Source organism: Megachile rotundata, chromosome 11, assembly GCF_050947335.1.
Source record: "Megachile rotundata isolate GNS110a chromosome 11, iyMegRotu1, whole genome shotgun sequence".
NCBI classification, from domain to species: domain Eukaryota; kingdom Metazoa; phylum Arthropoda; class Insecta; order Hymenoptera; family Megachilidae; genus Megachile; species Megachile rotundata.
In genome coordinates, this window is record NC_134993.1 from 13,315,112 (window position 1) to 13,338,656 (window position 23,545).

The 23,545-nt window shown below is 40.1% G+C and overlaps 1 protein-coding gene across 11 annotated transcripts; it reads left to right on the plus strand.

Annotated features, from left to right (window-relative positions):
* The first annotated feature begins 31 nt into the window (after positions 1 to 31).
* Syx1A (syntaxin 1A) lies at positions 32 to 23,222 on the plus strand. 11 transcript variants are annotated; one of them, XR_001097659.2, is made up of 10 exons: positions 62 to 575; positions 3,069 to 3,155; positions 9,305 to 9,404; positions 15,494 to 15,568; positions 15,628 to 15,810; positions 15,879 to 15,952; positions 16,010 to 16,147; positions 17,181 to 17,291; positions 21,302 to 23,032; positions 23,129 to 23,222. XR_001097659.2 is itself a non-coding variant. In XM_012299163.2 (9 exons), the coding sequence occupies exons 1-9, from the start codon at positions 543 to 545 to the stop codon at positions 18,118 to 18,120; spliced, it is 939 nt and encodes a 312-aa protein (XP_012154553.1). In that variant the 5' UTR covers positions 32 to 542; the 3' UTR covers positions 18,121 to 18,220. The 11 variants fall into 11 exon arrangements, 8 of the variants coding, with proteins under 8 accessions (XP_012154553.1, XP_076392993.1, XP_012154563.1 ...); XR_013039772.1 differs by adding an exon at positions 18,246 to 19,488 and having other exon boundaries at positions 65 to 575; positions 21,302 to 23,222; XR_013039773.1 differs by adding an exon at positions 18,246 to 19,488 and having other exon boundaries at positions 65 to 575; positions 22,002 to 23,222.
* The last annotated feature ends 323 nt before the right edge of the window (positions 23,223 to 23,545 follow it).

Sequence of the window (23,545 nt, forward strand, 5' to 3'; positions counted from 1 at the left end):
TTATTTTTAAAATTTTGTCGTTGAAGTATTACCGTTATAATTTCGAGTGTTTTTTTAACGACTAGTTTTCTCTCGTTTCATTCGATAATGAAGTATATCGATACCGTTTACGCGGTACTCGTAATTGAAACGCACGCATTGATAGCGAGTTATTCGATGGAATTGACAGGATTGAAAATACGCATCAAAGTGAGAGAGGAGTGAAGTGTTGTCATGGATTGACGTTACGACAGTATGTTTCTTGTCGTACGCGCAAAAGCGTGGAATATATTGCATCGGTCGGGGCTACAAAGGACATAGGTTCGGTCCTGAGCAGAGTTGACGTCAGCGGCGCATGCGTGTCAGAACGGACGGCACTGCAGAAGCAGGCGAGTTCGCGAGTGTATCGATTTTACGATCGTGTCTCTCGCCGCTAGTGCGTCCGTTTCCTTTAGTTTTTAGTGGCCGTGCTCGTAGTACATGGATAAAATCGTGAATGGGATTAGTCGCTAGTCTCTTCACACCGTACACCCGCTGACTCGCAACTCTTCGTCACCCTCGCCATGACCAAGGATAGATTAGCAGCCCTCGTCGCGGTGAGTGTCGAACAACTACGTCTATTTTTCGAAACCGAGCTGAAACAACCTGACAACTACATAATTTGCTCGTCGACTATCTCGCTCCTCCCTCGTTCTCTCTTTCTTCCGTCTCTCTTTCTCTTTTTCTCATCATTTCCTTCGTTCTTACTCTTTCTCTCGCTCTATCATTTTCTCCCCCTTTCTCTCTCTTTACGCATCTCTTTACTTTTCTAACTGACGCGCGCTTTCTCTCTCGCGGATCTCGTCATTCGTTAATGATATCGTTGCGTGTTGCATTTTCCCGTGATTCACGTTTCGCCAGGCGAATCAAAGGGAGATTATGCTCGTGCCCGGTATATAGGTACGCGCAACTCGTTGCTCCTTTCAACGCGATCAAAATTTTCTCCTCAAAACCGTCTGTCATTGAGCGAATCGATGTTCGGATTTCATTTACGAGGAAAGAAGAAAGAAGGCGTTTCCGCGGTGTCTAGCCGACTGTCATTCGTTGAGTGGTTTTATAGCGACAAGGAAAGAGAAGAGAGCGGAAGAGAAAGAGAAAGAGAAAGAGAGAGATTATATGCGTGCGCGCGTGTGTATGTGTGTGTGTATGCGCGTATAAAGTAGCAAGAGATGGGACGGCGGGGGCAAACGCTAAAGCCTACTGTGACTGACAGGTGTTTGCCAATATATGTTTTTCGTCATCGTTTATTTCGTAACGATGACAGAGTTAGCGGTGCCGGTACAAATACGTATGAGCGAACGCGGTTTACCGCGAAGGATTTACTCATTCTCCTCAAAAAACAAAGAACGAATCATTCTGCAGCAATTTTCATAGTTTGATAATGGAAGGTGACCGATCCTCGTGTCGGTGCAGAGCGGGTGTCGATGACTCACAAGCGCCGACTAACACCTATGAGAAGCGTGTATCTGGGCGTATCTGGGCGCACCGCGTATTCGACACTAGTTTTTTCCCTTTTTTTATTTTGCATAGAGAATGTGTTCCAACGAAGATCTTAACCAATCACATCTCTTGTCCTTATTTGTACTTGACGTTACTGTCATGCTCATCGTTAATCGATTTATTTCGATTTACGATCAAAATCGATTTTCAAACTACTATTAGAGGTATATAATGTAACGGAATGTAGAACATAACATGTCTGACGCTATCGGGGATCGAGATCGTTTCGATTGGCGCGAATGTCAAGTAAAACAAGGAATATGTCCCCGATGTAAGAAAAACGAACAATGAGTTAAAAGTATCGGACGATTGGTATCTGGTTAAGGTCGATAGGTCGAGGAAGTAAGAGCAAAGGGTTAGAGAAAGGAGATCGATGAAAACGGTATAATATATATACGCGTACTTGTATGCATATATCGATCGTTGAACGTCGACTCGAAGACCGGATGCGAGACTCGATTTTCCCTTGGCGTTCGATTTTTGGGTCTCGAAATCGAGTCGATTATATGCTACGCAACGTCTTGTAACGATCGCTTGACGCGCGAGTCTTTCATCTTTCCTCGTTACACCTTCGATATTCGTTTTGTCCTTCGATCGCGAAGGAGGTCACGGGACCAGACGGATCCGAGAGATCGCACGGCCGTGTCCTCGCGAACGATCAGTGCGAGACACCTTACTATCGCTTGCTACTTCCTTGGAAGGGACACTAGCCTCTCGACTTCCATTTTTACATGGACATGGAAATCCCGCTATTTTATAATTTGTAAGTGAAATTTCTAGATTCTTACATTTTTTTAATTCTACATTTGCTGAGTAAATTTTTGGACTGTGAAAAATTGTATGTTGACCAAATACAGGAAGTATTGAAAAATCTCAAATTTCAAAATGTCAATTGGTTCTAAAATATTTTCCTTAAATTTCTGAAATTATCTGTAAAAATCCTTAAATATTTTTAATTCTAAACTTGCTGGGTAAATTGCCAACCTATGAAAAATCATACATTCACCAAATACTGTCAATTTGGTCAATAATACTAAAAAATTTCAAATCTCAAAATTTTCAAATTTCAAAAATGTCAATAATTTTAAAATGTCAAACGTCCCAAAATAATCTCCCTAAATTCCTAAAATTGTCCAAATCTGTCAAAATCCCCATGACTACCAAAATTGACGAAATGAAGTGTCACAATTAGTCATAAAATGGCGGTAAAATTTGAAACGGCAAATGCGAGTGTACGGAAGAAAGGCTATTAGCGAAACAGTAATCGCGATGGTGGTCGATCGGTCGTACGAAAACGTTCGACGTTGATCGCGTGCGGATAATTGGAGCAGTTAAAATAAAAGCGAAACGGTCGAATACCCGTGCGCGAGTAAGTGCACGCAATGCGTAAGCGTAGAACGTGTGGTGGCAGCGGGTGTTCGATCGGGTAGTGACTAGAGGTTTAGCACCCTGTTTACGGGACGTTGAACCTTCCCTTTTCGTTTGGCAAGTTGCTCGTTTTCGTAGATCAGGAATGCGATCGATAAGGAATATTTTTATTTATTTTTCAGGCCCAGTCGGACGACGATGACGTTACGGACGATGTGCCCCACAGCGGCGGGGCGGCCGATGACTTCATGACAGAGTTTTTCGCGGAGGTAAGTACTTTTGTACATAACCTATACTAGGTACTAGTACTTTTTTCCTCGGACTGTTTCCTCCTGCTATTCGTTTCCGTTGGATTCCATTGTTATCGCGGCTGTTTTACCCTTCCGTGGTTTTATCTCTGTTCGATTAACTCTCGAATGTCCTGCGACTGACATCGTAGGTTATAATCGCAAGCGGTTGACCGCCATGATGGTTATCGGCAACCGGCACGTCAATTTCGGTCGAATTAATTATTTCAGAGAAATATAGCTTTTTAACTACGTTTAATATATTTAATTTTAGTAATAATTGTAGCAATATATTATTATTACTAGTAATGCTATGTTGTATTATTAATAGTACATAGTGGTATTAATTTTGTTCTTCAATTTGTGAATAATGACAGTCATAATGTGTTACTATTATTAGTAACAATAAAATCATAGTAACAATAATATATTATTATTACTATTAATACTATTTTATATTATTAATAATAGTATAGTGTTATAAATTTTATTCTCCAATCTGTTAATAATGACAGTCATGATAATATATTATTATCATTAACAAAGATAAAATTAAGAAATTAGTATTATTATTATCTTCAACCCTGTTTTTCAACAATAAATTATTGTTACTATTACCATTAAAAAATTGAAGGATAAAGATGAGGAATCAATTGTTAGTAATTATGTATTTCGCTATCGGAAATTTTCCACGGAAGTTTTTTGTAAAATTGCATAATGTGCAAATCAACTCTTCTGTTTGTTTCTTGTATCTGTACCTTGTTAATTTCTTACGTATTCTATTATTTTGGTAAATCGCGACAGAGACACGTTATCACGATCGAATTGGTTTACGAATGTAGATAGAAGGATTAGCACGAGCTACCGATTCTATTCGAGATACCGCTATCGTAGGAAGATACGCTCGCGGGAAACGAGAGATCGTAATCGTTTCGTGTCGATATCGAGGAATCGGATAAACACGAGTTCGACCGAGAAATTCACGCATCGTCGAGTTCGAACTCGAATTCCAAGTTTTTTCGTTTCGCGTTTGGACCAATATTCGTAACGTATACATCAAGATGAGGTTATCGATTGTCGATATATTATCGATATATATTATTGTATCTTATTGGCACTTGACGTGGAGTGATTGGTATAATCAGAGTGGTATAACATGTAACTTTAAATAACATTGTTTAAATTTAAAATTATTTAATTTTATTATTTATATTAATTTTTGCTGAAACTTTAAATCTAACCTATTTCACCTAACCTAACCCATTAATCCTAACATTGGAATTTAATTATTTTTTCCAAAGTTAAAATCTGATTCAAGATTTTCTTTGTTTAAATTTTTAATGAAACTTGAACTAACGCGGAGTAACACAGTAATGTTAGATCTAGTGTTAGAGCCTCACTTGACCTAACCTAACCCATTAATCCTAACATTGGAATTTAATTATTTTTTTCAAAATTAAAATATGATTCAAGTTTTTCGGTGTTTAAATTTTTATTGAAACTTGAACTAACATAGAGTAACACAATAGTGTTAGATCTAATGTTAGAACCTAACCTACCTTGACCGAACCTTAACCTAACCTGACTGACGTAATTTTAAACCATACTTGAACATAATATAACAGTAGTATTTGATCTAACCCAAATAATATGACCTAACTGATAAATGAATAATATCTTCAATAACCTAACCTCACCTAACCCAAAGCTTGCTCCATCCATAAATTTATTGCTGAATTTATTTTTATGTAAATTTCAAATCCAACATGATTCATGAATTATAAAAAGGTTAGATTTAACCGTAATACTCCATCACTCAGTTAACGAAATGTTAATCTCGTTATCGATGACATTTCGATATTTATCGATAGTACATATTCCGGGTTCACGCGTGGGAAGATCCCCAAAGGTGAAACGTTGCGCAGATCGTCGCCGTAGAAACGTCAGCCGGATTCTTTCGTCGCTTTTGATGTTCTGGAAACGAAATTCGTTACCGTCTTTTCCGTTGACGATTTACGATAACGTTCGACGTCGCGACGGCTCGTTTCTGAGACGATTCCCCCCTTTTCTCAATACCACAGTGGTCGTTTCGAAAGTGGGACGAACATGGGGAAAATAATTTTTACAATATCCATACTATGTACAGGGCGTCTCACAACTAGTGTCCCTGAAATGAGGGAGAGGTGATTCTGAATAAGATTTCCCTTTGTAAAAATGGGCGTTAAAGCTTCGTATTTGAATTATTAAGGAATATAATTTTGTACTTCGTAATTTCCATGCGCTGTATTTCCACGCGGCGTAATTTCCTCGCGCTATAATTTCTACGCGCCATAATTCCACGCGCTGTATTTCCACACGCCGAAATTTCTACGCGCTGTAATTCCACGCGCCGTAATTTCCACGCTCCATAGTTTCACGCGTCGTAATTTCCACGCGTCGAAATTTCTACGCGCCGAAATTTCTACGCGTCATAATTCCACGCACCGATTTTTCTACGTGCTGTATTTCCACGCACCGTAATTCCCACGCGCCGTAATTCCCACGCGCCATAATTCCCACGCGCCATAATTCCACGCGTCGTAATTCCCTCGCGCCGTAATTCCCACGCGCCATAATTCCACGCGTCGTAATTTCCACGCGCTGAAATTTCTACGCGCCATAATTCCACGCGCCGTAATTCCCACGCGTCATAATTCTACGCGCCGTAACTCCCACGCGCCGTAACTCCCACGCGCCGTAATTCCCACGCGCCATAATTCCACGCGCCGTAATTCCCACGCGCCATAATTCCACGCGTCGTAATTTCCACGCGCTGAAATTTCTACGCGTCATAATTCCACGCGCCGTAATTCCCACGCGTCATAATACTACGCGCCGTGACTCCCACGCGTCATAATTCCCATGCGTTGTAATTCCCATGCGCCATACTTCCACGCGCCGTAATTCCATGCGCCGTAATTCCTTGCGCCGTAATTCCCATGCGCCATAATTCCACGCGCCGTGATTCCCACGCGTCATAATTCTACGCGTCGTAATTTCCACGCGCTGAAATTTCTACGCGCCATAATTCCACGCGCCGTAATTCCCACGCGTCATAATTCTACGCGCCGTGACTCCCACGCGTCATAATTCCCACGCGTTATAAATCCCATGCGCCATACTTCCACGCGCCGTAATTCCATGCGCCGTAATTCCCTCGCGCCGTAATTCCCACGCGCCATAATTCCACGCGCCGTGATTCCCACGCGTCATAATTCTACGCACCCTAACTCCCACGCGTCATAATTCCCACGCGCCATAATTCCACGCGCCATAATTCCACGCTCCGTAATTCCCACGCGCCATAATTCCACGCCCCGAAATTTCTACGCGCCATAATTCCACGCATCTGTTTTTCCTTAATAATTCAGAAACGAAGCTTCGAGTCCCAATTTTGCAAAGGAAAATTTTATTCGGCATCAGCTCCTCCATATTTCAGGAAAACTAGTGGGACACCCTGTATATTTTTTTCATTATTTTTTGTCTTTCTGTCTCGTTTATTTTTTAACAAAATAGATGATGCATTTAAAGCGTCTCAACTAACTTTTAATTAACGCTATTTTTATACAACTTTGCATAGTTATTAATTTAAGTGTCTAGTACTTCTTAACAGTCTATTTTGTAATTCACTCCGACAGAATTATGTACATTCCGTTTCTTTTTGAGCTGTAAACTTTTCAACAGGATTTTTCTTTTCTTTCCCAACAATTTGCTTCGGGAGTCCTCATTTTCCTCGTGAAACTGCTCGCACTTTTCACGCTTACGAAGTTACTGAAATACCTGTAGTACAGACAGTACTAACTGTAACAAGAAAACACAATACATTCGTATAATTTATATGACATTCATATAATGTATGTTCATGCAATATTCATATAATTCATATATTTTCATACAATATTCATATGATTCATTTCAATGAAATATTTCCATAATTCATATTGAAACTCTTATGTTTGTATTGTTATATTCTCTACAATCTAGAGATTCAGATTCAAATGATGTTTCATACTTTTTACAAAATAACCCGAATGTTTTTCAATTGTCTAAACGATGGTTATACTTTGAATTTGCAAATTTCTTTTTGATATCCACTGTTAGCAAATTACTTGTAAAGCAAAATCCCTAGAAATCCGTAGGCGTCCCGAAATCCCTAGATTTCCAAATACTGTCTATCTAGGCAAGTAGGAGCGGGCGATCCCTGAATTCAAACGGTTCAACCGTGAAGCTCTCTGTCTCTCTGGACGCACCGGAAGTTCTCTTTCGGTGCATTCTCGGAGGATCGAGACACATCGAGACCCCGTAGCCGATGCAATGCTATTGGTTCCCGTCGTCGTCACCTGTTAATTCAAAGCTGCTTGATTCCCTAAATCCCAAGATTCCCTAGGTCCCAAGATTCCCTAGGTCCCAAGATTCCCTAGATTCCAAGATTTCCTAGGTCCCAAGATTCCATAGGTCCCAAGATTCCTTAAATCCCAAGATTCCCTATGTCCCAAGATTCCCTAAATCCCAAGATTCCCTAGGTCTCAAGATTCCCTAGATTCCAAAATTTCCTAGGTCCCAAGATTCCCTAGGTCCCAAGATTTTCTAGATCCCAAGGTTTTCTAGATCCCAAGATTCCCTAGGTCCCAAGATTCCCTAGATTCCAAGATTTCCTAGGTCCCAAGATTTCCTAGGTCCCAAGATTCCCTAGGTCCCAAGATTCCCTAGGTCCCAAGATTCCCTAGGTCCCAAGATTCCCTAAATCCCAAGATTCCCTATATCCCAAGATTCCCTAGATTCCAAGATTTCCTAGGTCCCAAGATTCCCTAGGTCCCAAGATTTCCTAGATCCCGAGATTCCCTAGATCCTGAAATTCCCTAGGTCCCAAGATTCCCTAAATCCCAAGATTCCCTAGGTTCCAAGATTCCCTAAATCCCAAGATTCCCTAGGTCCCAAGATTCCCTAAATCCCAAGATTCCCTAGATCCCAAGATTCCCTAGATCCTGAAATTCCCTAGGTCCCAAGATTCCCTAGGTCCCAAGATTTTCTAGATCCCAAGGTTTTCTAGATCCCAAGATTCCCTAGGTCCCAAGATTCCCTAGATTCCAAGATTTCCTAGGTCCCAAGATTTCCTAGGTCCCAAGATTCCCTAGGTCCCAAGATTCCCTAGGTCCCAAGATTCCCTAGGTCCCAAGATTCCCTAAATCCCAAGATTCCCTATATCCCAAGATTCCCTAGATTCCAAGATTTCCTAGGTCCCAAGATTCCCTAGGTCCCAAGATTTCCTAGATCCCGAGATTCCCTAGATCCTGAAATTCCCTAGGTCCCAAGATTCCCTAAATCCCAAGATTCCCTAGGTTCCAAGATTCCCTAAATCCCAAGATTCCCTAGGTCCCAAGATTCCCTAAATCCCAAGATTCCCTAGATCCCAAGATTCTCTAGATCCCAAGATTCCCTAGATCGCAAGATTCTCTAGATCCCAAGATTCCCTAGATTCCAAGGTTCCCTAGATCCAAAAATTCCCCAAATCCCAAAGTTTCGAAGGACCAAAATCCTGAGATCCAAAAATCCCCTCGATCCAAAATCTCAAGATCCCAAAACTCCCAGATCCAAAAATTCCCTATACCCTAAATCCCAAAATTCCCTAGACCCCCAATTCCCCAGATCTTCAAATCCCGATACCCCTGCACCCTGAAATCCCCAAATAAAATTCCCTAGACAAAATCCTCTACCCTAAAAAATCCCCTAGATCCCCTAGATCTCTAACTCCCTAAATTCCCAAGTCCTTATATCCACAGATTTCATCATTTTTAAATATCCAAAAGCGCCATTCAGTAATTGATGTATCTCCACATCGCAGAATTCGAAAAGTTACCAGATCGCGTCCAATACACAATACGTAGACTGTGTCAATATAAATTGATGGTACGCGGCAAAAAAGCTGGTTACGCAACTGCGAGCGAGTAACGCGGAGGACACGATCGCTCGATTAAATCGCTCGGATGTCTCGCGCTGTTCTCGATTCCCACGCCTGTTCGAACCTGCTCGATACACCCTTCCTTAATCTCCTCGCAGGACACTGTGTTTAACTGGTTCTCGTTTTTCTATAGGTGGAGGAGATCCGCGAAATGATAGACAGGATCCAGACGAACGTCGAAGATGTGAAGAAAAAGCACAGTGCCATCTTGTCGGCGCCACAGACCGACGAAAGTGAGTCAAAATCGTTTCATTCTTTCTCTGCGAATATAAAAAATTTCGGTCCGTATATCAAATATTGCTTGAACGAGAATTCGACGTTTCGCTGCAAATGCTTTTTAGGAGACGCCGGTTTTAAATCCTTGAACATCGCTTTCAATTTACGGTTGAATTTTTTTTTTATCGCGGGTTACAAGCTAACAGTTTCGCGCTTAATAAAATCTTGATAAATAATGCACGGGTTTAGAGACACTTTGTGGCATAATACGGCTCGCAATTTTTGCCACCGACAATTATAGTCCACGAGATATTCTGCACCGAGGGTTTTGTACTACACTGTTTGCACTTTCGAGCGAGTGGGCGTAAAAGCTCTGCCTGCAAAACCTCGAGCGTGGGTTCCCGATTTTTCTTTCTGCGGAATTAATTACTATTTCAGTTGTCAAATGAAAATCATTGAATTGTAAATTATTTCTCTATTTCCACTGGTTTGTACAGTAACGTTAATTCGATGAGATTGCTATCTTTATTATGAGAGTTCTACGAATTCCCTAGATCCAAAAATCCCTAAATTCCCAGTTTCCCAAATTTATAAATTTGCAAGTCCCGAAATTCCTTGATCGCCAAGCTCTGAAATCCCTTTTTTCCAACTCCCGAAATCCCTAGATCATGAAATCCTTAAATTGCCTCTGAAATCCCTAGAACCCAAAATTTATAAATTTGCAAGTCCGGAAATTCCTTGATCGCCAAGCTTCGAAATCCCTAGATCATAAAATTCCTAAATTGCCTTTGAAATCCCTAGAACCCAAAATTTATAAATTTGCAAGTCCCGAAATTCCTTGATCGCCAAGCTCCGAAATCCCTATATCATAAAATCCCTAAATTGCCTCCGCAATCCCTAGAATCCCTAAATCCTTAAATTCCCAGTTCCCCAAATTTCGAAATCCCTATTTCCCAAATCTGGAAATCTCTAGATCACCAAATCCCTAAATTGCCTCCGAAATCCTTAGAATTCCTAAATCCCTAGAATCTCTAAATCCCCAGAATTCCTAAATCCCTAGAATTCCTAAATCCTCAGAATCCTTAGAATCCCTAAATCCTCAGAATCCCTAAATCCCCAGAATCCCTAAATCCCCAGAATCCCTAAATCCCCAGAATCCCTAAATCCCCAGAATCCCTAAATCCCCAGAATCCCTAAATCCCCAGAATCCCTAAATCCCCAGAATCCTTAGAGTCCCTAAATCCCTAGAATCCCTAAATCCCCAGAATCCTTAGAATCCCTAAATCCTCAGAATCCCTAAATCGCCAGAATCCCCAGAATCCTTAGAATCCCTAAATCCCCAGAATCCTTAGAATCCCTAAATCCCCAGAATCCCTAAATCCCCAGAATCCTTAGAGTCCCTAAATCCCTAGAATCCCTAAATCCCCAGAATCCTTAGAATCCCTAAATCCTCAGAATCCCTAAATCGCCAGAATCCCCAGAATCCTTAGAATCCCTAAATCCCCAGAATCCCTAAATCCCCAGAATCCCTAAATCCCCAGAATCCCTAAATCCCCAGAATCCCTAAATCCCCAGAATCCCTAAATCCCCAGAATCCTTAGAGTCCCTAAATCCCTAGAATCCCTAAATCCCCAGAATCCCTAAATCCTCAGAATCCCTAAATCGCCAGAATCCCCAGAATCCTTAGAATCCCTAAATCCCCAGAATCCTTAGAATCCCTAAATCCCCAGAATCCCTAAATCCCCCGAATCCCTAAATCCCCAGAATCCCTAAATCCCCAGAATTCCTAAATCCCCAGAATCTTTAGAATCCCTAAATCCCCAGAATCCCGAAATCCCCAGAATCCTGAAATCCCCAGAATCCTTAGAATCCCTAAATCCTCAGAATCCCTAAATCCCCAGAATCCCCAGAATCCTTAGAATCCCTAAATCCTCAGAATCCCTAAATCCCCAGAATCCCCAGAATCCTTAGAATCCCTAAATCCCCAGAATCCCTAAATCCCCAGAATCCCTAAATCTCTAGAATCCCTAAATCCCCAGAATCCCTAGAACTCCCAGTTCCCCAAATCCCTAAATGTCCAAATTCCAAAATCCCTAAATCCCTTCCTTCATCCCTAGAACCCAGAATCCCGAATGTAGATCACGAAATCCCTAAATAGTGAAGTTCCGCCTCTTCTGCCGAACGAGATTCAGCTTTCAAGAAGAACAAGCAGCTCGATCGATCTCCTCTCGCTAGACCGCCTCGATGCATAAAACCGAACGAGTAAGCACGTGCGCGCGAACATCGATCCTCGCCACTCGAGTTTCGATTCCAACGAGACGCTCCCGGTTTAAGTTGTCTCGTTTACGGGCAACCACGTTGCCCGAGCGGCGAGCTTCGAACACGGATAATTCGCCACGCCTCCGGAGACCTTTGACCCCTTTAACCCTGCACAAAGACAAACGCCGCGTTTCGCGAACAACGCCGGAAGGAACGAAGAAATCACCACAGATTCGCCGAGAGAAGACTCGAGTTTTCACGAAATTCCGCGAGATAGGCACGCTGTTTTCATACTCTACCGGAGTTTTCATTTTATTGACGTACTGTTTGCTCTTTTCTACCGACGAGATGACAATCGCTGATAAATTTAGAGCGAAAATAAGACCACCCACATTCAATCGTTCGATACTCATTATTTCGAGAGACACTTAACATTTAATTCTTTGATTGGATGCGTTATAGCAGTACAGTAATTTGTAACAATCGAAAAACAACAGTTAACATAAACACAGATGCACTAGAGGTTCTTTTACGATGCTCGAGGAATCATATACAGTTGTGTATGTTAATATGATTCTGTTTCGTTTTATTAGTTATGATGTAACAAATCGCTAAATCTAAGAATTTTGATTCCTTACACGCATCAATTCACTTACAGCTGCATCAATGAGCAAGAAGAGATTAATGCATGCATCAATGTTAGAAAAATAAAAATTAAAGATAAGGCAATGTCTCTTTCAACAGCTTCCTAATAAAAATTTCTCTGAGCCCCTCAACAAGGTCTTCAGACGAATTTGTATCAAGACCCGAGAGGATAAAGAAACCTAGTACGTATTTGAAAGGCGCTCGCTAAACACCTCGGTCGAAATCTCACACGTTCATCGAACTATTCCAATTAGCACACTGGTAGCTAAGAGGTACAAGTACCGGAGAGTTGATACGGACAAGTGCAAGCATTCGGAGGAACGGTCGACAATGATCGCGTGTCGAAGTAGAACCCTAGTAGGTCCCGGGACGAGTTCTCTCTGGGAGGAAGACGTTGGACCGTTCGGTTTTCTGGGACGAGAAAAACGACCGCGATTCGATCGGATTCCAGTCGCCGGCGAGGCGTCCCGTGTTTCCCGGCCGCGACCACGGCCGTGCCGTCGCGAGTTCTCGAGAGGCTTCGGAAGTAGGTCTGGCACGTTTCCACCCCGTATTAACCCAATTCCATCGAGCACCCTCGAAGCAGGGAGAGGAGAATGCGCGCGCCCTCCGTGATCGCCGCCCCCGCGAGCACCCCTGCGAACGCACCGGCGAAACGACCCCCTCCAAACGGTCCTTCACCCCCACGTACTCTAAATACTCCCACGTTAACGCTTTAACCTATCATTTTTTCAACAGATGCGTCACTCGAATATGAAGTCACTCCTTGATGACTGCGTGTAGGGAAGTCCCAAGCTCCTACATTTCTGTATTGGTGTGGTTCCAGATTACTGAATGAGTAATTCCTCACATTCTGAAATAGTAGATTCATCGTACTGAGATACTTTATACAAATCGTAAAGTTCCTGGATACTCGAATTTTGAAATTTTTAAAGGAACAAAAGTTTAGATTTTAGAGTATTAAAATTTACTAGATGATCAAATTGAAAATTCCCTAGATCACCAAATTTGTAAATTTGTTTCGAAGGGTTTCGAAGTCCGTAGACCCCAAACTGTTAGGTTCTCATGTGTCGAAATGTTTAGATTATCAAATCTAAAATTCCCTAGATTTACTAATTCCAAAATAGTTACATCACAAAATTCCAAACTTCCTAGATTCCAAAATTTTGAAATTTCTGGATTCCTACATTTCTAAATAGTAAATTTCGAAATCCCTAAATTCAAATATCCCTAGATCCCTAAATTCAAATATCCCTAGATCCCTAAATTTGTATTTCTTAATTACCAAATCCTACATTCCCTAGATTCCAAAATTTCGAAGTTTCTAGATTACTAAATTGATAAATTGAAATTTTCCGAAATCCAAAAATCCCTAGATTCCTGAATTTCGAAATCTCTAGATCTTCAAACGCAAAAATTCCCTAGATTCAAAAATTTCTAGATTACTAAATTTCTGAATAGTAAAATTTCGAAATAAGAAAATCCCTAGATTCCTCGATTTATAAATCCCAAAATCACGAAATTCAAAAATTCCCTAGATTCCATAATTTCGAAATTTCTAGATCAATAGATTTCTAAATTGTAAAGTTCAGAAATTCCTAAATCCAAAAGTCCCTAGAACCCAAATTTCGAAATCCCTAGATCACCAAACCCCAAATCCCCTAGATTTCCAAATTCCGAAATCCCTAAATTACCAAATCCCTAAATTGCCAAATTCTCAATTCCCCAGATCCAAAAATCCCTAGATCCCAAATTCCCCAAATCCCTATCTCACCAAATCCCTATATTTCCCTATTTCGAAATCCCCAAATTACCTAATCCCTAAATTGCCAAATTCCTAATTCCCTAGATCCAAAAATCCCTAGATTCGAAATTCCCCAAATCCCTAAACCCCAGATTCCCAAATCCCCTAGATTTCCCTGTTTTGAAATCCCCTAATTACCAAATCCCTAAATTGCCGAGTTTCCAATTCCCCAGATCCAAAAATCCCTAGATTCGAAATTCCCCAAATCCCTAAATCCCCAGATTCCCAAATCCCCTAGATTTCCCTGTTTTGAAATCCCCTAATTACCAAATCCCTAAATTGCCAAGTTCCCAATTCCCAAGATCCAAAAATCCCTAGATCCCAAATTCCCCAAATCCCTATCTCACCAAATCCCTAAATTGTCAAGATTTGAAATCCCCAAAATTCCAAATCTCTAACTTCCTAGATTCCTAAATTGTAAAATCCCTAAATTTCCCCAAAATATGCCATATAACATACAATTATGTTTCCCATATAACTCCTCGTACGCAAAAGAGCACAGAAAAAAGTAATTAAAATATGCTTATTCAAAATTATATTAAACGAACGAGTGTGAATCACCTTTGGAATGCACATGTTTAATATATCACATTTTCTAGATAACACAGTTATAAATTTTAATACTGGCCAACCTTAACCGTAAATTATGTTTACATATTAAAAAATACCTCTGAGTGCGTCATAAGAGCCTGCTCGCAATTTCACTATGCAGATTATTTCTGAATCAAAATATGCCACAAACGCGGAGTACGTAACGTTCTGAAGGTTTTATTAAAAAGATCGGTGCTTGGAATAATGGCCTGGAAAATAATTCATTCGGAATGTCTTTCGTGATCTACAAACACAATTTGTCGAATATTTTATGTGGATGTTTTTAAAAAGTTTGAAACAATTTTTAATTATGAGGAAGTTAATATGTAGTGTGATATGGTACACAAAATTAAACGTTGACTTTTAATCCTTGAATAAAATCCTTGACTGAATTCATCGACGTTGCAAATGAATTTCCTGCAATTTTTTAAAAGGAGTGAAATATTTTTCTGAAATCCATCAAGTACACAAGTGCTTGTAACACGACTTTTTCAGTTTTGACGCCTATTAAATACAAATGTCAACGCAAAGATGTTAAAAATGCTGCAACAGTGTCAAGACTTAATTTGTTACTTTCATTAATATTTGCATACTTCTAAGAAATTCTGAAACTATTTTATTACCAAAGGTATTATTTATTTTATATTTGAATCTGGGGTCGAAGTCGTGAATGAAAAAGTTTAAGCGTCCACCTAAAGAAATAACCCTATTCATATTTGTCAGTTTTCTCGATACTTTCAAAAGATATTCAAAGTCCGAAGGAGAGCAAACCCGGTGAGTAATTCCGTCTTCCCGTTTCCGTTTCAGAAGTCAAAATGGAGTTGGAGGACCTGATGTCCGACATCAAGAAGACGGCCAACAAAGTCAGAGCCAAGTTGAAGGGTAAGTCTCACCGCCCCTCGTCGAAAGAGTCGAATTCTGACACCGTTTCCGCTGTTCAGTGATCGAGCAAAATATCGAGCAGGAAGAGCACACGAACAAATCGTCGGCGGATTTGAGGATACGCAAGACGCAGCACTCGACGCTTTCCAGGAAGTTCGTCGAGGTGATGACGGAATACAATCGGACGCAAACCGATTACAGAGAGCGGTGTAAGGGGAGGATACAGCGGCAGCTGGAAATCAGTGAGTCCGAAACGATTTCCTCTACGATACGAGTACGATTTCGTGTTCCTAACCGATCCGAATTGTAGCCGGTAGAACGACCACCAACGAGGAACTGGAAGAAATGCTGGAACAAGGAAATCCGGCCGTGTTCACGCAAGGGGTAAGCTTCTCGTTCGTAAATCGCGATACAAATTTTTCAACGGAGACTTTATCGTAGATCATCATGGAAACGCAACAAGCGAAACAGACCCTCGCCGATATCGAGGCGCGCCACGCCGATATCATCAAATTAGAAAACTCGATTAGGGAACTACACGACATGTTCATGGACATGGCGATGTTGGTAGAAAATCAGGTAAGAACAAGTACTCGTAAGGTACCAAGTAGAACAAGAGGCTAGACAAGGTCCTACAAAGAGACAGAGTGTAGAAGTATATATAAAAAATATATACACAGTATGCAAAAAAGAATATATATTTACACATAACATATTCATCAGTAATTTATTTTAATAAATATTCTGTCATATCTCTAACACATTCATCTTGTGATACATAGTTTTTTATTTTCTTATAAGTTATGTGTAATAGTCATTAAAATTGATAAAAATACCTTAGAAGACAATATTATATAATATGTTCAAATTAGATAATATATTCTTTAATTTAAAATTGATAAAAATACCTAAAAGGACAATATTATATAATATATTCAAATTAGATAATATATTCTTTAATTTAAAATTGATAAAAATACATAAAAAGACAATATTATATAATATATTCAAATTAGATAATATATTCTTTAATTTAAAAATGATAAAAAAACCTTAGAAGACAATATTATATAATATATTCAAATTAGATAATATGTTCTTTAATTTAAAATTGATAAAAATACCTAAAAAGACAATATTATATAATATATTCAAATTAGATAATGTATTCTTTAATTTAAAATTGATAAAGATACCTAAAAAGACAATATTATATATTATATTCAAATTAGATAATGTATTCTTTAATTTAAAATTGATAAAAATACCTCAAAAGACAATATTATATAATATATTTAAATTAGATAGTATATTCTTTAATTTAAAATTGATAATCATTAAAATTGATAAAAAGACAATATTATATAATATATTCAATTAGATAATATATTCTGTAATTTAAATATATTTAAAGCTATTAAAGATTGACATGAAAGTTTGTTCAATTTGAATTTCCCGCTCTTTTGTACAATTTAAAAAGACAGCATTTTTGAGACATCTAAGGACCGTCATCTCTGGTTTACTCTGTAGTACCGAGTACTAAAAGTATATTTTTGCTCCTTGTATTATTTTAAAAGTTTGTAATAAACTAATTATATTTTTTGATATCCAGGGTGAGATGATAGATCGCATAGAGTACCACGTGGAACACGCGGTGGACTACGTGCAGACGGCTACGCAGGACACCAAAAAAGCGCTCAAGTATCAAAGCAAAGCCCGACGGGTGAGTCCTCGCCAGATTTCACGGGAAATCATCGATTTTTCGTCCGCGTCTAATTGGTCACTTTTTGTTTCTCTCCCTCCCGTCCCGACCGTTCCTTTTGTTCCTTTCTTTCGCGCCACCCCTTTACGCTTTTTCGACCCGCTTTTCTTTTCTAACCATCCGTGTGCTTACCATTTACTACGATCGCTACTACCGCTATTTACTACCGCTACATCTTTGCTGTTACCGGGTTTTCGCGTTTACCGAATAACGACGGCGCTTTCTTCCGTTCTGCGGTCGAAATCGATGCGCGTATCGTACACGTACCTATGTATCACGCGTTCCTTGTCCCTTTTGTATTTCTGTGTCTCTACGAGCGTGTACATACGCGCGTTCTTACACGTTTATCTGTTTCGTATACGCCTATGTATGCTGTGTGTATACATGCATCAATCGTATGTGTGTCTCTCTACTTGTGCCGCTCTGTCCTCCTACTACTAACAATCCGAGTGTGCTAATTGTGCCTCTGTCCATGAACTGTTTTGTCTCTATGTACTACTACTACTGAAAAAACAAACGACGAACAAACTCTGCGTGACTAACCAGTAACTTGCGCTCTTTAACTGGTCGTATCGGCTCTTAGGCTGCGTTTATACTGAACGAACATACTGTTATGAGAAACCCTTATCTTTATACTTAATACTGCATACAGAAAGAAAAAAGTTGTACTCAAACACTTATTAATCTCAAACAGCATTTATTTTGTACTTATTGTAAAAAGAATGCAGTTATACTTTATGTAAATAGAGAAATTTATTTTATGTACAGGGTAGAAATTTGTATTTGTTAAGTGTAAAAGTTGTGTTGCATAAATGTAATAGGATGTTAGTATTTGTTACATGTAACAGGGTAGAAAGATGTTCATTCATATTTATTGAATACAGAATGTGTTTGTTTATATTAAATGTTAAACAGAAAAATATTTTTTATAGTAAATGTTGAAGCAGAGAAAGATATTCATATTTGTTGAATACAGAATAGAAAGGTTTGTTTATGTTAAATGGTAGAGAACAGAAAAATATTTGTTTATACTAAATGTTAAAGAATAGGAAGATATTCATTTGTTAAATACAGAGTAGAAAAGTATTTATTTATATTAAATGTTTAACAGAAAAATATTTGTTTATATTAAATGTCAAAGAACAGAAAAATTCATTCACATTTGTTGAATAAAGAATAGAAAGGTTTATATATAATATTAAAAAGAAAAATATTTGTTTATACCAAATGTTAAAGAACAGAAAAATATTCACTTGTTAAATACAGAGTAGAAAAATATTTATTTATATTAAATGTTGAACAGAAAAATATTTGTTTATATTAAATGTTAAACAGAAAAATATTTGTTTATACTAAATGTCAAAGAACAGAAAAATTCATTCACATTTGTTGAATAAAGAATAGAAAGGTTTATATATAATATTAAAAAGAAAAATATTTGTTTATACCAAATGTTAAAGAACAGAAAAATATTCACTTGTTAATTACAGAACAGAAAAGTATTTACATTAAATATTAAACAGAAAAATATTAGTTTATATTAAAAGTTAAACAGAAAAATTTGTTAAATACAGAAAAGTATTTATTTATATTAAATAAATAAAAAAATTAATTTACTAAATATGTAATAGTAAACCACTTGTAAAATATAAAATCAGAAACACGTTCACGTTACACGTGAAAAAACCAGAAAATTTCACAAAGGTAGAATAGTTCGTTTATTGTGAACGCAGCCTTACTCGACGAATATATACGTCCTCGTACGAGGCGATAACCGCGACGCCGGCGATGGACGCGGTATGGTGTATAGTGGCTCCCCACTTGATGTCACTCGGAGGCCGAATACTACCTCTATGAATTAAATAACGAAGAACATATAGCGTCGATGGAACACTATGTGACATCAAGTGCGAAGTCAGGTATGGTGGCTTAATCTGGACCTTGAGTGCGCGTGCGATTAACTCTGGGGCTGATCCTTGAAGGCGATCCACCGGTTACCGTCGTGTCCTGCCCAGCCTATTCCTTCCATCCCACTCTCCCGAATCCTACATCTCAGCTGGGTGAATTGGTGGACCGCATCGAATACGTCGACATCCACGTGGGCCAAGCCCGGGGCGAGCTGATCAAGGCCGAGGAGTATCGGAACGAGGCTCGGAAGGTAAACGAATCGGATTCAACGAACGTTCGATCGCCGCCGGATCGCTTTTATCTATCCTTTCGCTCCTCGCGTTCGTCGCTTTTCAACCGGGTCATTCTTTATAACGGCGAACGAATTTACACCGCTTTGCATCGTCGAGGATGATTCCTCAAACGAAAGCTGAATTATGACCAGCTCACCGATTCAGTTACGCATGTATCCACCAGTAGGCTGACACTTATCCTTAGTCTATTAACGAATCTTGCCGTTTGAAATTTTGTGCATCCTCAAAATATTAACAAGTAGGGTGTGTAATCTTTCAAGCACAGTAAAAAAATTATTGTTAATAGAATACCTCTTTATTTTAGTTTGTTTTTATTTTTCCTTAGGCTACTGGCTAATCTGAAAAAAAAATGTTAATCATCCGCGACGATCGTTCCAAGCGAACACGTGTAAATTCGATTTAAAAAAAGTGAAGTGCTTCTACTTTCCACGATGTCCTAGTTCGACTCGGTTACTTTCGTTGGTAATTAGTTTGTGCATGGAATCCTGCTAATTAGTTGATATCCTTCGCGATAATTCAAGATGGCGCCGCGTGAACGACCTCGTAATCGCGTAGTTTTGTTCGCTTCGCTTTCGACCGATCTTGTTATCCGACGTCGGTTGCATGCACGTGACGTCATAGGCCACGTGATCGTAGACCGCTCGTTTGCAAATTCAAGATCCTTGTTCGCGAACGGCCCCAGTTAACCTAACCCGATTAGGTACGTAGGCTTTTAGGAAAAAATAGTCACGTAGAAAATTCTTCCTTTCCCTAATTTTCGTACTTCTATTTTTCTAAATGTATTTATCAATTTTCTGATTCTGAGTTTCATATTTCCCGCTTTGCAAATTTTGTAGAATCTCTAGATCCTGGATTTGTGGGATTGGTGAAAGTTCTTGGGTCCTCAAGTTTGTAAATTCCTAAATTTTTAGATAGTGTGATCCCTAGGTCCATGAAGTACTAAACCCCAAAATTTCTGGACACTCAAGTTCCCAGATCTTCATATTCCTACTCTAATCTCCAAATCTTTCAAATTCTCTATCCCCAAATTTGTACACTATGTAATCCCTAGGCTGCCAAGTTCCTAGATCCCCAAATTCCTAGACCCCCTAATCCCTAGATCTCCAAATTTCTAGATTCCCAAATTTCTAGATCCCCAAATTCCTAGATCCCCTAATCCCTAGATCTCCAAATCCCTAGATTTCCAAATTTCTAGATTCTCAAATTTCTAGATTCCCAAATTCCTAGATCCCCAAATTCCTAGATCCCCAAATTCCTAGATCCCCAAATTCCTAGATTCCCAAATTCCTAGACCCCTTAATCCCTAGATCCCCAAATCCCTAGCCCCCCAAATTTCCAAATCCTTAAATTTCCCTATCTCCAAAACCCTATACCTGTTTTTCAAATTTTTCCTAAATTTTCAAATCCCCAAAATCCCTAAAATTCATAGCCTATATCTTCTCCCAAAGCACATGTAAAAATTCACTAAATGTACGCACACACAACACGCACAAAAGCTCTTCGTCCGCCATGCTTTTCTATCACCTCACTTTTTTCTTTCCACCTGTTTTGGCTGTCCGGTTATTCGTTTGCCTGCTAAACTCGCTTGCCTGCTTGCCTGTTTCTCGTTCTTCCTCGGTGTGTCGCAACACGGTCGGATTCGTTGTTCGCTTTCTACGCCGAATCACGAAGACTTCCTCGGCCGATTTCTCCGCGACTCGACGGTTCCGTAGTGCCGGCAGCTACCGACGGACATCTCACACGACTCGTATCTGTTTTTTCTGTCCACAGAAAATGATCTTCATCATAATCTGCGTGTTAATATTGGCCGTGATATTAATCTCCATAATAATTGCATGCGTACCGAGGAGCTAAAGGTTCGTTGAGAGAGTCGGCGCGGGAAGGGAAAGGACGGGAAAGGAAGGGATGGGAAGGGAACGGATAGGAAGGAACGGGGTTAGGAAAGACGGGTCGCTAGAAGACGTTGCGCGCGCGATGCTCGATCGAGCGACCACGATGCGAGGAAAATGGCAGGACAAGAAAGAAGACGCGCAAGAGGAGGGTAGGATATGGGGAGAAGAAAAGAAGAATGGTGTAAAGACGATCGACTCATGGTGTCGGAAATTGCCGAACGCGCGCGCCTCCTTCCTGGCAAACGCGGAACCAGCTTCGCCCAACCTCCTCGAGCTCCGCTCTATCCCGGCTCTAATCTGTGACTAACTTCGAGGAAGCAGCTACGCTTACTTGCTCGTTAACGCAATAACCGAATAACAACCGTGCACGTTCCACTAACGACCAGCGTGGATCGATTCCTCCTCGAGTCAGTGGATATCGAGATCGCTATGACGCGTCGCGCAACGAGCTCCTTCCATCCTCCGCGAAATCGACTCCGTGCTTCGACGTTTCGTGTTTACCTTTTTGGGAGTCCGATTTCGCGAGCTTTAGAGAATTACCGAGCGTGCGACCGCAATACCGTGTGTTTTGTTCACAGAAATTGATGTTCATCGTTATTTGCCTGACGATAGCGCTCATCATTTTAATAACCATTCTGGTATACGCGTTGTAAGAGAGAAGCACACGAGGATTCCAGGGAGAGTCACGCGAGAATCGCGCCTTCTCTTCGCCAGCGCGAACCAATCGGTTCCCTTTGCGTAAAGCGACCGGACTTTAGCCGACGAACTATCACCGAGCGACCTTCACTGCCTTTTTGTTCTCGTAATTTTCGGCTTTCCGCGACATGTAACGCTGCTATCGAACGACACTATTAAACGCTTCCAGCCTTGCGATTCGCACAAAGTCCCTTAGAAATCCCCCCTTTTCTAATGCCCGAATATGTCATCGCCAGAGGTGTCACCGAGACGTACGAGCTCGTTTTGCCGACAATATTTTCAAGCTAGCGTTTAAGACTCAATTTATGAATTATTAGAAACAGAAAATCTCTATGGAACGTTCTGGAACCGCAAAAGGATCCCGCGCTGCAGGACTGCGCATGCGCGGCGCAACCTCGCTGAAACAATATATGTATAAATATGTATATAGATAAAAAAGTGTACTTTGATCGTCCAGGCGTAATTTTAATCAGATGACGGAACTTTAGCAAAATTATAGAAGGTAGATCAAAATATACTTTTGTCTGTACATTTGCTTCGCTGACTCCATGTTCGCCGCGCATGCGCAGAACGCGTGAACCGGTTCTTGCACGGGGGTTGGAAGTCTTTAATAGTATCGTCGGTACGAATCGAGTGCGAAACTCGTAGAACAGTGACGGGAGGACATGAAAGATCGCTCGTTTCCGAACGAGGAGGGAGAAGCGTTTCCCTTCGTTGTTTGCGAACGACTCGACGATGCGATTCGATCGATTACGAATCTCGATCGTCGATTCGACGACGATGCGTACGGACAGAGTGTTCGTCGAGGCAGGTCGAGCGGCAGACGCAGAGAGGCACCCAAAGAACTGCGATTTAGAAAAAGGATTCGAGCGGAAAGAGTGGTAACGAAGAGAGACAGGAAGCGCGGTTCAAGGTAGCGACGGAAGGATCGTAGATACGGTAGGGACAAACTATCTAGGGAACCTTTGTAATCGATCATTGTATTTTTGCCGATCCATACCGAGCGCAGAAGAAGATCATGATCATGATCTGTCTCGCTATACTCGCCGTTGTTGTGGCCACCACCATCGGTGGATACTTTGGACTGTGAACGCCGCAATCGGGTACGTCTTTCACACTTTTTCCCAGTAATGGGCCGCACTTCTGAAAACCAGTTGTATGTTTGGTCAAAAATTAAACACCTCTTTTTGCAGAACGTTTTAATTGAACGACAGGTTTATCTTGCTGACGTATACAGGGAATCCTACGTCGGTAAAGTAGGGAATGATATCAAGGTCAATCGGTAAAAATGTACAGTTTAAAAAATTATATGAATTTATTAGAAAAAACAGTGGGCTCGATACGAGCTTATTACAACAAATTACATTTTTGACAACTTATCATATACTGAAAAATAAGAACATACAAGTATGTAACTTTTTTATTA

Excerpts from the sequence above, each read along its gene's own strand:
- Syx1A (XM_012299163.2), top strand. The coding sequence starts at position 543 with ATGACCAAGGATAGATTAGCAGCCCTCGTCGCG. Across the intron at positions 15,569-15,627 it reads AGTCAGAGCCAAGTTGAAGG|TGATCGAGCAAAATATCGAG; the intron begins GTAAGTCTCACC and ends TCCGCTGTTCAG. Across the intron at positions 15,811-15,878 it reads ACAGCGGCAGCTGGAAATCA|CCGGTAGAACGACCACCAAC; the intron begins GTGAGTCCGAAA and ends TCCGAATTGTAG.